This window comes from Eumetopias jubatus, unplaced genomic scaffold (genome assembly GCF_037043125.1).
Source record: "Eumetopias jubatus isolate StellerSeaLion01/CBP00866 unplaced genomic scaffold, mEumJub1_p1.0 scaffold_8, whole genome shotgun sequence".
NCBI classification, from domain to species: domain Eukaryota; kingdom Metazoa; phylum Chordata; class Mammalia; order Carnivora; family Otariidae; genus Eumetopias; species Eumetopias jubatus.
In genome coordinates, this window is record NW_028274814.1 from 40,912,592 (window position 1) to 40,928,325 (window position 15,734).

The 15,734-nt window shown below is 40.7% G+C and overlaps 1 protein-coding gene across 1 annotated transcript in view; it reads left to right on the forward strand.

Moving 5' to 3' along the window:
* Window positions 1-14,422, forward strand: part of TULP3 (TUB like protein 3) — a 57,134-nt gene extending 42,712 nt beyond the window's left edge. Inside the window, exons 3-11 of the mRNA XM_028121129.2 lie at window positions 3,697-3,856; window positions 4,522-4,698; window positions 6,987-7,114; window positions 7,485-7,682; window positions 10,422-10,534; window positions 10,839-10,953; window positions 12,585-12,683; window positions 13,078-13,249; window positions 13,969-14,422. Coding sequence (XP_027976930.1) covers window positions 3,697-3,856; window positions 4,522-4,698; window positions 6,987-7,114; window positions 7,485-7,682; window positions 10,422-10,534; window positions 10,839-10,953; window positions 12,585-12,683; window positions 13,078-13,249; window positions 13,969-14,102 — 1,296 coding nt within the window. The 3' untranslated portion in view covers window positions 14,103-14,422. The remainder of the gene's footprint in view (window positions 1-3,696; window positions 3,857-4,521; window positions 4,699-6,986; window positions 7,115-7,484; window positions 7,683-10,421; window positions 10,535-10,838; window positions 10,954-12,584; window positions 12,684-13,077; window positions 13,250-13,968) is intronic.
* Window positions 14,423-15,734: the final 1,312 nt, after the last annotated feature.

The following is a 15,734-nucleotide window of genomic DNA, read 5'->3' on the forward strand; positions in this document are numbered from 1 at the left end:
TTTTCAGGGTATGTGGACACCTTAGCTGGCTACAGGTGGTAAAGATTTTTAGACTCCAACAGTGATGTTCCTCAGACGCAGATGCACAGTAGATGGAGAACATTTATGCCATCTGGTGGACAACAGATTAAAATACAAGATAGTCCTTTTGGGTCAGGTTGCCCATCTATTTGTACCTATCGTTCTAAGAGAGGTGGTCATCGGTGTACTAAATTGATATTTTAAGAAGTGATTTAAAAATTTAGCCTTATCTTCTTATGATCTCACTTTGTATGCCAGGAAGATTATTTTTAGCCAAACTATTAGATCTCAGGCAATCATTCTGATCTTGCTGGCTGTACCTTGTGGTCAGCCAGTCTATCCCAGGAACGTCAGACTATAACCAGCCCACCAGCTCTAGGGAGTCTTTGTGGAAAACTGAGAATCAGTGATGTCAGGCTGTCATTAATTTGAGGCTTGCCTGAGCTTTATTATTTTATAAAATGAAGCCCTTTGTCAGAATCCCTGCCCCCCCAATCTAATCTCCTTTATTTCCTCACTTATTTTGGAATTACCATTCAGTATTTTGCTCCCAGGGAATGATAATAGGATGTACCACCACATTCTGAAGAAGATGGATTCTTTGAGTTATTGTTCAGTTTCCGAGGGAACTGTGAAATTTAAAGGCTTATGTGACACTTAAAAACAGTCCTGAAAGCAACATATTTTGATTGCATTTAGGGCATCAGACTGTCACCTGCGGCTCTCTTCCTGACTTGCCCATCCTTTAACATTGTTTATGCAGCCTCCTTGACAGCCTTTTAGGGAAGGTAAACCATAAATGAAATATGAATTGAAATTGTTGTATTGAAGCTCAATTAACACCTACCTTCTCCCTCCTCCGAACTATGTGAGGATGATTAGAATGCTAAATCAGGTGACACTTTTCACCAAGACGGCAATTTGGTAGATATTTTATAATTGTGTTCTTGTTTACAAACTTGGACAATTGTGGGACATATTTAGTGCTGTAATATAGTAGCTATAGCCCTGGAGTTCACAGCTCAAATCTACGGTTATTTGTTTGTTGTTTTCCCTCAAGTTGTTGATCTAAATGAGTTTGACCGGTGTTGAAGTTGACAGAGAAAGGCTTCACCAGATACATTCACAGGATCACTTTGGCCGAGAGTCTAGTCTGCCTTTACAGGTCTAAAAACTTGGTTTTGTCAGTGAACCTAAATGTAACCAGGTCCTTTGGCACAAACTCACAACAGTCAGTTATGAAACTGGACACTAATTTATTAATTTACAATGAGAACTCCAGCTTTTCCAGTATACACTCATCTCTGCTGGTCATGATTCCCTGTTCCCGGAAATATGATACCTAAGAAGTTAATTGACAATTAGAAGGCTGATTGGTAAGCAGGGAATCTGAGGAAATGAAATTAGTAGTCCTGAGGGACATTTCATCAAGGCCGAAACTATATAAGCCTTACATAGTTTCCTGTCCACAAAGAGAATAAGCTATCCCAGTAAACAGAATACTCTTGTCTACTAGATTCAGCATTTCTCTGTTTTTGGACAGGTTGGATAACTCTGCCAAATTCTTGTTCTTTGGCTCCCCTTTTCTGGACCAATACCCCTATTCTTTTTTTTCTTTTCTTTTCTTTCTTTTCTTTTCTTTTCTTTTCTTTCTTTTCTTTTCTTTTCTTTTTTCTTTCTTTCTTTCCTTCCTTCCTTCCTTCCTTCCTTCTTTTCTTTTCTTTTCTTTTCTTTTCTTTCTTCCTTCCTTCCTTTCCTTTCCTTTCTTTCCTTTTTTCTTTCTGAGAGAGAGGGAGGGAGAGTATGATGGGGGGAGGGGCAGAGGGAGAGAGAAACTTAAGCAGACCCCCCCCCACCTGAGCGTGAAGCCTGATGTGGAGCTCCATCTCATGACCCTGAGATCATGACCTGAGCCAAAATCAAGAGTTGGGCACTTAACTGCACCACCCAGGCACCCCAGATGTCCCCTTTTCCATAGGACATTGTTCTTTACATATGTTAACAAAAGGACTAGCTGTGGCCTGTGTTTTTGCTTCCTCGGTTGTTGCCAGTTATGAGACTATATGAGGCTAGATAACTGGCCACATAGAGCAGATGTGGCAGTTTCTCATGTCTCTCTGTTTCATACTTCCCATCTCGTCAGCATATCCCCTATGCGAGACTTCACAGTTGCTAGAAGAACCGTATCAGCAAGTTCTGTGGGGAAAAGCTCATCATAGCCAATTATATATTTTGTGTTCCTTTTACATTATGGTCCACCTATTCATATTAATTCATTAGTTTCAAAATAGTCTCAGAAACTTCAATTATTCCTTCCTAGCTTGCTCTAACCTTTATTCTTTCTTGACAGGATAGTCCATTTGGGCACATTATCTTAGCTCCTAGTCTGTTCTCTTATTCACAAGGTTGGGCAAAGAATAGTTCTGTTTCTTCTGTGTTCTCTAAATTTATCCACAAGCTTTCATCAGCCCCATTGTGGAAAAACATATTTCCTTTCCTACTGATAGTCTCACCCCTTGGAGTTACTCTTCTTTCTAGTAACACTTTTTAAAAGCAGTATCAATGAAAAAAAAAATAGATAGTTTTTGCCCAAGAAACACTAAAATAGGTTATAATATCTTTGCTTTAGAATCATGGCTTAATTTTTTAGCTTGGGGCTTGGCACTTTCCTATTCTGAAATATGTCAGATCCATAATTAATTTCTAGGTATTATAAGCTCTTATTTGCCAAAGCTTAAAAATAATATATGTGCTAGTTTTCATCTTGTGGGTTTTTTTCTTAGTCTCTCATGCTTTTTTCCCTGATTTTCCTTGCTACCATATTCTCTATGTCACTTTTAGCCACAGCTTTGATTGCTTTCTATTTGGAATGTTCCAACTGTAATTTTTTCCCTTTTTATCCTTGGCCCAGATTTGTTTGATTTCTAATTATGTAAAAATGAGCAAGAAAGCAAAACTTACTGCTCTGTGGCTGACTGAAATAGGAAAATAATTTGAGGTTTAGAGAATAATAAGTTTTATTTTTTCTCTCAATTATAAAATTAAGAAAGTTTAGAAAAAATATAGAAAACTAGAAAAAGGGAGAAAAATCCATATTCTACCACCCAAAGTAATCACCATTACTGTGTTTCTTCATCTTTTCCCCTATGCATAACTGTTCATATATTTTAAACTCTTGACCATGCTTGGTTAATAATATAATTACTATAAATACTTTATTTTATTTTAAAGATTTTATTTATTTATTTGAGAGAAAGAATGAGAAAGAGAGAACATGAGTGGGGGGAGGGTCAGAGGGAGAAGCAGCCTCCCCGCTGAGCAGGGAGCCCGATGCGGGGCCCCAGGATCAGGAGCCGAGCTGAGGGCAGTTGCTTAACCAACTGAGCCACCCGGGCGCCCTGCTATAAATATTTTAAATAAACTGGGTCATGGTCTCAGCTTGGCTAGAAATGCATTTGTATCATTTTACATAGATCTTTAAAGGTGTTTGGTAAATATTTATTAAATGAAGTACGTGAATCCTTGTCCCTCTCTGTGCCTCAATTTTCCCATGTCTCAAGCAGGATAAACTAGTTTACAAGAGGTTTGTGAGGATTAGTGAAAAACTGTAAATGTTCAAAGCAGCTAGGTCTTGTCATAACTCTCCTGGCTATAATATCACATTTTTTTTCCTAGAGAGCACTGCTAGAAAAGAAGCAGAGAAGAAAGCACTTTGAGCCACTCATGGTACAGCCAAATCTAGAAGTAAAGCTATGTCGATCGAAGCCAAGAGGTAGCAAGGAGCAAACGCCTTTGGTGGAACCTCATACCCCACAGAACGATGTTACCCTACAAGGTGTGTGTTTAGGCAGCATCTCTTCCCACTAGGGTACAGTTTTCATAAACCTAGGAGAAGGCAGGGAGATTCTCAGATGGACCAGAGGGACAATATTAGCATCGTTGCTAGGTACCTTCATAAATTTTCATAATCACGTTCTGGGTCTTTGAATTAAAATAAAAGCAGTGGTTTAATTAGTGGAAAATACCTTGAAGTTTGTGTCCATCTTAGAGCTATTGTTTTCATTGCCAAATGAATTAGTCCAGAATGGCCTATTTAAGGAACTTACAGTCTTGACTGTCACATCATGGCAGAGTTAACCGTGATGCTGGGAGTGGTAGAGAGCACCCATTCTTCCAAAAGATAGGACTCCATGGACCACGTGAGGTGGTGCGCTGTTGACTTGGACAGGATCTGAACTTTGGCGGACCTACTTTGTTTTCACGGTCTCATTCTTTAATTTCTAAAGCATGACATCAAGTACATTTTATTTAGTAACAGTCAGAACATGTTAATAAAACGAACACCAGTCTGAGTTACTCTACTAACAAACGTCCGCGTGGATGTTAAGGAAGGAGAAGTGAAATGCTTTGGTGGTTCTTAATTCTGATCACATACACCAAAACCACCCTGCCAAATAACAGATAATACTTTCCTCTTTTTTCCTCTCTTTTGGACCCTAGGCATTGATGGTCCAGCGGCCCTCTTGAAGCCAGATGCTCAAGATTTGGAAACCAAACTTCATGTTCTCTCAGTAGGCTCTTCTGCTACAGAAGAGGATACAGAAGGAAGTGTTGATGGGGAAAGCACTTTGGAGACTGTGTCCAAGCCAGATCTCCAGGAGATTCTCCAAAAACATGGTGAGGATTGGTAACGATTGTAAGGCAGTTAATCGTCTTAGCCACGTATAATAATCTTTTCCTTTCCTTTCTTTCATTGTCAGTTAATGAGCTAGATGATTCAAAACTGCTTGGAATATGGCTTATGGCTTTACAGAGGGGACAGTATTAGGTATCTTTGACATCTGAGAATTGACTGTTGTCGACCATGGTAGTATTTACCCTATTGCCTGAGAAAAATAAGATAATTACATATAAATTATCAGCAGCATTAGCTACTATATGTGGCTATTTCTTTTTGACATTTTATTTTAGTTCCCACTCCTTTCTTTTAACAAAGTTGCCACTCAACACCCCTACTCAGCCTCCATTTCACAGTTTTTTTTTTTTTTTAAGATTTTATTCATTTAATTGACAGAGAGAGACACAGTGAGAGAGGGAACACAAGCAGGGGGAGTGGGGGAGGGAGAAGCAGGGGGAGTGGGGGGGGGAGAAGCAGGCCTCCCGCTGAGCAGGGAGCCTGATGTCAGGGAACCTGATGTGGGACTCGATCCCAGGACCCTGGGACCATGACCTGAGCCGAAGGCAGACACTGAATGACTGAGCCACCCACGCGCCCCTAAAGGGGACTCTTGAGTGGAAAGGAAAGACTAAAAATGACAGTATGAGGGTAGGAAACACAAAAGCAGTAAAAAATATTTCTGTAAAAAATCAGTTAAGGAACTCACAAAATTAAAGGATGTAAAATATATACCTAAAATTCAGGGAGGAGAGGAGTAAAGAATGGGTTCAAACTTAAACGACCACCAATTTAATATAGATTGCTATATGCTATATACAAACTTAATGGCAACCACAAATCAAAAACCACTAATAAACATGCAAAGAATAAAGAGAAAGAAATCCAAATATATCATTAAAGAAAACCAGAAAACCATGAAAGGGAGAAAGACAAGAAAGGATTAGAGAAAAATCTTCAGAAACAACCACAAAACAAGTAATAAAATGGCAATAACATAAAATTTACCATTTTAGCCATTTTTTTAAGTGTACAGTTCAGTGACATTAAGTACATTCATGTTGTTATGCAACTACCACCACAGTCCATCTCCAGAACTTTTTCATCTGTATCGCTGATAACTCTGTATCGCTAAGTAATAATTCTCCATTCTTCTGTCCCGTGTCCCTGGTGACCACTATTCTATGAAATTTCTCTCTGTGCATTGACTACTCTAGATTTCTCATATAAGTGGAATCATACATTTGTACTTTTTAAAAATATTTGTTCTTTTGTGACTGGCTTATTTTACTTAGCATAAGGTCCTTCAGGGTTCACCCATGTGTAGCCTGTGTCAGAATTCCATTCCTTTTTAAAGCTGAGTAATAGTCCATTGTATGTATATACTACAATTTGTTTATCTGTTCATCAGTTGATGGATATTTGGGTTGTTTTCACCTTTTGGATATTGTGAATACTGCTGCTGTGAACATTGGTGTACAAGTTTGTTTGAGTCTATGCTTTCCATCCTCTTGGTACATACCCAGAAGGGGAATTGCTGGATCCTGTGGTAATTCTATATTTAAATATATGGGGAACCACCATACTGTTTTCCACAATGATTGCATCATTTTACACTGCCACCAGCAATCCACAAGGGTTCCAATTTCTCCATATCCTCGCCAATACTTATTTTCTGTTTTTTTTGATAATAGACATCCCAGTGCTTTTTAGTGTATCTCATTGTGATTTTGATTTGCATTTCCCTAATGATGAGTGCTGTTGAGCATCTTTTCTTTTTTAAAAAATTTTATTATGTTATGTTAGTCACCATACAGTCATCATTAGTCATCATTAGTTTTTGATGTGGTGATCCACGATCCATTGTTTTCATTTAACATCCAGTGCTCCATGCAGTACGTGCCCTCCTTAATACCCATCACCATGAGCATCTTTTCATGTGCTTATTGGCCATTTATATATCTTCTTTGAAGAAATGTCTATTCATATGCTTTACCCATTTCTGGGTAAAGGGTTATTTGTTTTGTTGTTTGTTTTGTTGTTGTTGCTGAGTGTGTGTTGTAGGAGTGCTTTATCTATTCTGGGTATTAATCCTTTATGGAAAGGGAAAACAAAGGATAGATCTGAGTGAGAATACGAAGAAAGAATTGTCAAAATTTGGATGAAGTAGCTATGTTTTAATCAGAAGAGCTGGAATGTTTTACACAAGAAAATTAAAATTATATTTCGTTCGACGATTTATTTTTTAAACCAGTGTTGGCAGTTTTTGACAGTTCTTCCTTTCTGCCAGGTATCTCAAGTAGTTTGAACTTTGATGAAGAGGAGACCGATGGAGAGGAAGAAGGGAAAAAATTATGTCATTCACCATATTCAGAGGCAGAGAGACCCAATTCTGCATCCAGCCAGAAATCAACCACAGTATGTAGTTCTGAAACTTCTTCCTGGGGAACTATTTCCCAAATGTATCTCTAGTATTTAAACATGATTACTAAATGAGGGTTCCTTCAAAAGACTGAAGCTCAAATTTAGACTTGAAGTTCATGACCTCCCTAATTTCTTGTGTCTCAAGCCAGCTCTTGTGAAGTTATATCCCACTTTTGTACTTTGCTCCTTCATTACTCCCAATATTCACATACTTATTTAACTTCGCAGAGTTTCCCCTTATTTTGTCAGAAGACTAGAGACATTGGGGTAAATCACAAAATTATTTCGCCCGTTGTTTCTGGAAGAGAATAAGAAGTTTTCTGATTCCACCTCCTACTGCTCATGTATATGGCTGTTCTTTCAGGATGCGGGAGCTTCCGGTACTGCAGCCCAACAAACAGATAACCAGCTGGGAGAAGTGGAGAACTTAGAGGACTTTGCATATAGTCCTGCCCCTCGGGGGATTACAGTCAAGTGTCGGATAACCAGGGATAGAAAAGGAATGGATCGGGTTCTCTTCCCCACTTACTATATGCACTTGGAAAAGGGTGAAAATCGGAAGGTATGAGAACTGATTCTTAAGACAGATCTTGAGATAGAGGGGGAGAATGTTGTGGGACTAGATTGTTGAAGGATGTTGGGATAGGAAAATAGCACTGGTTTCAGACCAAGTCAGCAACTCCCAGTTACTGTGTTCTGTCTTCAAAGAGCTCAGAGTCTCAGAGGTAAAATCTACCCCACCCCAAAGAAAAAGAGTTTTATCCAGAATATAAGAAAATGGAAGAGAATATTTGAATGTAATTATTTGCACCTCTATCCTATTTTTTGATGGAAGGGAGGGTGTTACTGTGTGTTTTTTGGTTTTTATTTTAATTATGGTGGAACATGACACTGTGCAAGTTTTAGGGAATAGGGGAACTGGAAATAGAGAAGGACATGCGAGTGAAATGTCTTATTTCTCACTCTAGAAATTCTAATTTACTTCAAACACAAATTTGAGGCAATTTAATACTTGCTAATGAACACTGTATTTTGTTTTGCTACCGAGTCTAAATGGATATTAAGAGCATAGAAAGGAGATGATGATTGGTACCATTCTTATTATAACTGCTAATTTATTAAGTGTTTATGATGAACCAGGCATATGCTAAGTGCTTCCTGTATATATTATCTCCTATAATCCTTATCACAACTTTGTAAGAGAGGCTTTCTTATCCCTGCTTTATAGATGAGTAACTGGGGCTTAAGGAGTGACATACCTGCCCCAAATCCCACTGATAAGTGGCGGAGCCAGAGTCAAACACCTATCTGTTTGATCCCACAGTCCCTTCCTTAGCTGCTGCCATTCTCCTGCTTCCCTGTTGTTGTCCAAATCTAGTAGGTTTGGGAAGGATGCACAAGTGTGACAGTATTCATGCCACTGAAGTCACAGGGGTTTAAAACAACATATGGGGCACCTGGGTGGCTCAGTTGGCTGAGTGTCTGCCTTCAGTTCAGGTCATGATCCCAGGGTCCTGGGATCGAGCCCCGCATCAGGCTCCTTGCTCTGCGGGAAGCCTGCTTCTTCCTCTCCCTCTGCTACTCCCCAGGGAGCCTGCTTCTCCCTCTCCCTCTGCTGCTCTCTCTCTTTCTCTCTTTGTCAAATAAATAAATAAAATATTTTTAAAAAATACAAAAAGGAATATGAGGAAAGCAGCTGCGGTAAAGAATGGGAAGAGTGGGTGTCCAGTGTCCTGTCGCTCCTGAAGTTGGAAGGACCCTTCCTCTCCAAATTGGATGAAGCTTTTTTGAAAAAGCCACTGGAGGTTTTAGGGATAAAGTTGTACCTAGTTGCAGTAGCCGCCCCCCCTCCCCCGCCAATGTTTTGCTTTCTGTGGTTTCAGTCACCTGCAGTCACTGCCATTTGGAAGCAGATAGGCCCTTCTTCTGACATAGGTTCGGCAGGTCAATAGTAGCCTAACACCCCCTCTCTTCATCTCATCACATAGGCATTTTAAAATCTCACATCAGCATGAGAAGAAGGGGAGTACAGTACAGTGAGATATTTTGAGAGAGAAAGACCACATTCATATAACTTTTATTATAGTATATTGTTAGAATTATCATGTTATTGTTGCTAGTCTCTTGCTATGCCTTATGTATAAATTAAACTTTGTCATATGTATGTACAGTAAAAAACAGTTTGTAGAGCATTCAGTAGGCATCCACGGGGGGTCTTAGTGGATAAGGGGGGTCTATTGTATATGGAGAATCCAGCTAAGTGAATTTTGAAAGTTGTACAGTAGGAAAACCCTGATAGTGAATTCTGAGAAACATTATAAGGGTTAGAAAAAGAGATAAAGCCCCCAAGATTGGTCTTCTCCAAGAAAGCACCAAACGGCAGATGAGACCGGTGCCTCTGGAGGCCCTGGGATGGGAGGCCACGTGGCTACATGGCCTCCATAGCCGTCAAGGCCAAGGAGCTCATGGCAGCAAGAGCAAGGATGAGGAGTGGATGCCTCTCACCAGCCTGAGTTGTCTGGGCAAGGACATGAAGTTCAGGTCCCTGGTCCGCCTGCCCATCAGGGAATCTGAGGTCATTGAGGTTTTCCTGGGATCTTCCTTCAAGGATGAGGTTTTTGAAGATCATGCCATTGCAAAAACAGACCCATACTGGTGGGCAGACCAGGTTCGAGGCACGTGTTACCATCAGGGATCACAGCAGACACATGGGTCGGTGTTAAATGCTCCAGTGAGGTAGACACTGACATCTGTGGGACCATCATTCTGGCCACGTTTTCTAGTCCCAGTGCAGCAAAGCCTCTGGGAGAACGAAATCAGCAAGCTCCATACCATCCCTTGTAAGGTGACTGGATGCTGCAGCTCTGAGCTGGTGGGCCACATCCTCAGCCCCGGGGGCCCTGGCACCATGTGGGCTGCTCTACCTCCACGGGGGACTGCATAGCCACCCTGGGCAACGTCACCAAGGCCACTTTGGATGCCATCTCCAAGACCTACAGCTGTCTCATCCCCACCTCTGGAAAGAGACCATGTTCACCAAGGCCCCCTGTCAGGAATTCACTGACCGTCTTGTAAAGACCCATACCAGAGGTTCTGTGCAGAAGACCCAGGCTTCTGCCGTGGTCACCACATAGTTTGTATACAAGAAAAATGAGGGTGAATTAAGCCTGTTAAAAGCAAAAAAGACCAAAAGAGTGACTGCTTGGTACATGATAGGCACTTGTTAAACATTTGTTAAGTGAATAGTTAGACCGTGGTGGTTCTCTTGATATTTTTGACTGACATTTTTTTCTTTTTCCAGGTATTTCTTCTTGCAGGTAGGAAGCGGAAAAAGAGCAAAACATCCAACTACCTTATCTCCATTGATCCAACAGATTTATCTCGTGAAGGGGGAAGTTATATTGGCAAACTCAGGTGAGAGCAACCTTGTATCACTGACCTATTCTTTCTGATATTTTTATTCCTGTAGTTTCAGAGCAATCTGTATCTTTTTTTACAGTGAGTATGTATTGATATTGTAATCTTAAAAAAAAAAAGTTAAATGAAAATCTAAGTCCCTTCCTTTAATTTTAATGAGAGATCTTTGAAACAGTGGTGATGAACATTTGGAAAACAGGCAGATGGGCTTCCATTCTGTTCCATACCTGTCCTAGATTTGTATTTGTGCAGGAGAAAAAAATATGGATCATCAATGGTAACTTTTTCCTCTTGATTCTAGATCCAACCTCATGGGGACCAAGTTCACAGTTTATGACCATGGTGTTAGCCCAACCAAGGCCCAAGGTCTGGTAGAGAAGGCCCATATCCGGCAGGAGCTGGTAGCCATTTGTTACGTATGTGCCATTCTCATAATGCACTCTTTTCGCGAGTCTTTTCCCTGATTTCCTGGGTGTTCTGCTGGCACTTTAAACAACCAACACTGAACTCACGGTCTTCCTCCCAAGCTTGTTGCTATTTCTGTGACCCTCCTTTTCTGTTGCTGGTTGCTTTTTTCTCTGTATATTCAAGTTTTAATCATTTACAAATTGCCAAGTTTGGTTCAATTTTTTTTTTTAACATTTCTTGTCTTACCTGCTCTTTCATTTTCCTAATGCCATTTTATTAACTTGGTCTTTCATCACCTTTTACCCACTGGCCAGAGGTTACAACAAAGTAGACTGATCTCTCTCTCTCTTTCTTTTTTTAAGATTTTTAAGATTTATTTATTTGAGAGAGAGAGTGAAAGAGAGAGCACAAGCAGGGCGAGGGGTAGAAGGGATCATGACCTGAGCCAAAGGCAGACGCTTAACTGACTGAGCCACCCAGGCGCTCTTATTTATTTATTTTAAAATACTTTACTTATTTACTTGAGAGAAAGAAGAGCATGAGGGGGGAGGAGGATCAGAGGGAGAGGGAGAAGCGGAGGGCCCCCCCCCACAACGTGGGGTTCAATCCCAGGATCCCGAGACCATGACCTGAGCCAAAGGCAGATGCTTAACGACTGAGCTACCCAGGCACCCCAAGATTTACTTATTTATTTGAGAGAGAGAAAGAGAGAGCACATGTGTGCACATGCACACGTAAGTGGGGCAGAGGCAGAGGGAGAGAATCCCCAGGTAGATTGCGCTTAGTGCGGAGCCCGATGCTAGGCTCCATCTGAGGACCCATGACATCATGACCTGAGCCAAAACCAAGAGTCGGATGCTTAACCGAATGAGCCACCTCAGTGCCCTAATGTAATGAATTTATGTATGTGTATATTGCAAAATGATCATCACAGTAAGTCTAGTTGACATCCATTACCACCCATGGTTACAGTTTTTTTTCTTGTGATAAGAACTTTTACGATCTACTCTCTTAGCAACTTTCATATATACAATACAGTATTATTTTTTTAATTTGCATAGCTAACACACAATGTTATATTAGTTTCAGGTATACAGCTTAGGGACTTGATAGGTTTATACATTATGCTATGTTCATCACCAGAATAGCTACCATCTGTCCCCATACATCACTATTACAATACTGGTGACCATATTCCTTATGTGGACATAGGCATTTGAATTTTTTACCTCCTGGTACAGGCCCTATGTAAATTAAGCTATAATTCTCATTGTATATCATATAGTGCCATGCCCTCATTGGGAAATAAATATTTATTGATGATGACAAATTTGGACAGTTTGCTCACAATTGTCTCAAATTTCACTTAAGACTCAAGAGTAAGAATAAAGTTTCAAGCCAATAGAATCTGTTTTAAATTCAAGTGTTCACATTAGGTTTAAAAGGAGGTACAGTATTGCTTTTCTTTTTTTGAATCCCTGTCTCTCTTTGTTTACGTGCAGTAAAGAAATAAAATCGTTTTTGGTGTTTTTGACATCATCTTTGGACATTTTACATGCCCAAGAAAATCTTGTGTTAAGAATGTGGTCTCTTTTTCCTTTCTGTTCCTGAGTCCCTGCCTTATTCTCCTATCTTCCAGGAAACAAATGTACTTGGATTTAAAGGTCCTAGGAAAATGTCTGTGATCATTCCAGGGATGAATATGAATCATGAACGGATCCCCTTTCAGCCACAAAATGTAAGTAAGAACATATTTAATCAGCAAGGGAGTCTGAAGGATAAGAATACAATACAGACAAGATCAATACAAAAAAGTATTGATTCTTGGAGAACCCCAAGTTGGGAGTATGGCTCATACTCTTCTTTAGGAGAGTGATCACTGCAGAACAGCAGGGTAAGTTGCAGAGTAGTTGCAAAAGTGGTTGATTTGAAACTGCTTAGTCTGCAAGAGAAATGCTAGATAATCCATCAGAATTTTAAAATCTGCCTTAACTTTTGGCTTTCTTTGTTCCTGCTGTGCCCTTCCTGAAACGGAGAAAATACTCCTCTACTCCACCTTCTACCTCACAGTGTTGAGAGCGAATGATTTCCTATGGTTCTTAGTACAAAGCAATGATTTTCTCTTCAAACAGGACCGCGAGAGCTTGCTTTCCAAATGGCAAAACAAAACCATGGAGAACTTGATTGAACTGCACAATAAGGCCCCAGTCTGGAATGATGACAACCAGTCGTACATCCTGAACTTCAATGGCCGGGTCACTCAGGCATCTGTGAAGAACTTTCAGATAGTCCACGAGAATGACCGTAAGCCTGCAGGAAGGGTTGGGCAGGAATAGGAGGAAAGATGTTCTTACACGGTGGGGAAATGAACACTTCCTATCATTGACAGGAAGTTCTATTCAGGGGAGAATTATTTAAGAAAGAAATTATTTCTTTGGAAAGACTAAAGTGCAGTTTTATTTATTTATTTTTATTTTTTAAAGACTTATTTTTGTATTTTGGGGTGGAGGGGCAGAGGGAGAAGGAGGGAGAGAATCTCAAGCAAGCTTCATGCCCAACATGGAGCCACACATGGGGCTCGATCTCACGACCCTGAGATCATCACCTGAGCCAAAATCAAGAGTCAGACGCTCAACCCACTGAGCCACCCAGGCGTCCCTAAAGTGGCAGTTTTAAAGTAAAACCTCTGAACCACTGTTTGGGAAGTAGATGGAATGGCCCCCACTCAGTAAAGGTTCCTTGGTATGTCTAGCCCTTGGAGCTTGTGCTGTTCCCTCCTCTGGCCCTTTCATGTTAGTCCAGGGTCGTCTCCTGCTCTCTGAGAGGAATAGTAATAGAAACTTGGCTCATGGTTAGCACACACTCTTGTCAGTGCCTCTTGCCATCCTTCTCAAGGTTTCCCATTTTAAAGAGATCTGGTGATTGTCTGACCTATTTGGAGGATTTTTCCCTGTATCGTAAGTAGGCTTTTCCCCAGTACAGCTCCATTACGTTCTAATGTCCTAATTTCTTTCTATTTCTAGCTGACGACATAGTCATGCAGTTTGGACGTGTGGCAGAAGATGTGTTCACCCTGGACTACAGCTACCCGCTGTGTGCACTTCAGGCCTTTGCCATCGGGCTTTCTAGCTTTGACAGCAAACTAGCACGTGAATAAGAGAAACAGCAGGTGCCAAACTTTCTCACTCAGAGCTTTCAGGAGCGGATAATTGCCTCCTCTGCTTTTGCCCCAGAACAATGAAGAGCGACAGCCTGCCCCTTGGGGAGTAATCCCCGAATGTGTGTGTGTATATGTGCGTGTGTACATGTATATAGGTGTATATGTACACATGCACATATACACACACACTCAACTTCTCTGGGTTTCACAGACCTGGTTAGGGGCCATAGCTTCATATGGGTGAGAAATGGTCCAGAGCACAGAAGGTTCCTGTCCAGGAACCTTTTGTATGCTACAGAAATAAAAGATAATTTATATAAAAATGTGAGTGTCGCCAGTCTTCTGTGCGAAGTCCCATCCCTTAGGGAGTTCCTGCAGTCATGTTCTGGAATAATAATTTTCATCCTGTGAATTTCATCCTGTGAATCAGGATGCTATCATCCCAGGATAGCAGGAGTCTGCAGACTCAGAAGTCTGTCTCATCATATTCATGACACCAAGAATTTTCTAGATAGATGATGGAGCCAAGAACTGAGCCAAGAGGGGGCCGCAGAAGGGTGGGGTTTATATTGTTCTAGATACCTGCACTAGTCAGCCTCCTGGATCATCATCATCTTTTTTTTTTTAGGGACATCTCCTTTTGAATTTTTTTTTATTTGATTTATTTTTAAATAGGCTCTACACCCAGCGTGGGGCTTGAACTCACAACCCTGAGGTCAAGAGTCATGTGCTCTATCAACTGAGCCAGCCAGGCACCCCTCCTGGATCTTTGTTGGCATCACTTACTGATTCAATATCTAAAACTGAAATAGACCCTGTCTCTTGCCTCTGAGTGTTCACATTTTAGAGCTACCTCACAGAGACAAGTTGAAAAAAATTATATGTTCACAAATCTTTACTAGGCCTTCCTGCTCTTATCAGTGTCATAGTGAAAATGAGTCACATGGAAGGAACCAGGAAGAGCGTAAAAATCAGGATGAGAGCTGGAGTCAGAGTTCTTAGGGCTTGGTTTTTCTTTTTCACATGGTTCTTTTTGGCTAAGGTGGACGGCTGGCTAAACAGATTATTTATGACACAATTTTTTGTATACTTTTCAGTGACCAGGAGTAATATCAATGCTTCAATGGGCATCAACATGAAAGATACCAGCAAGTGGTTTTTAAAAATCTAAAACAGGCCTACAAAAGGTTCTTTTTGATCAGAAGTTTAGCAGATCACACAACTAGCATCAATCTAAATGCCTTTAGACAGCATTATAGGTACAGAAATAAAGCAATAGTTTGATTGAGGCCAAATCCCAGGGTTTTGAACCCTTTTCTGCTGGTGATTTGCCATGCGCCTCTTTCCTCCTCTATACATTGAGAGGTCTCAAACTATATGATCTTCAATTCTTGCATATGGTTCTCCCCACTCATGCAGACAACAATGTGGAATTCCTCTACTTGTATTTGGAATTGAACTCTCTGGTTACCTTCTGGACAGCATCTTGCCTTTCATAGCTGAAGATAATGCTGGGAGGAGTGCCAGAGATCCCAGGAAAGGACCACGGATGCTTAAGCTAAGCAACTGGAGAGGGCAGATTCTGAATGTCTTTGGTGGGAGATTCTGGAATGGCAGGAGTGCACGATG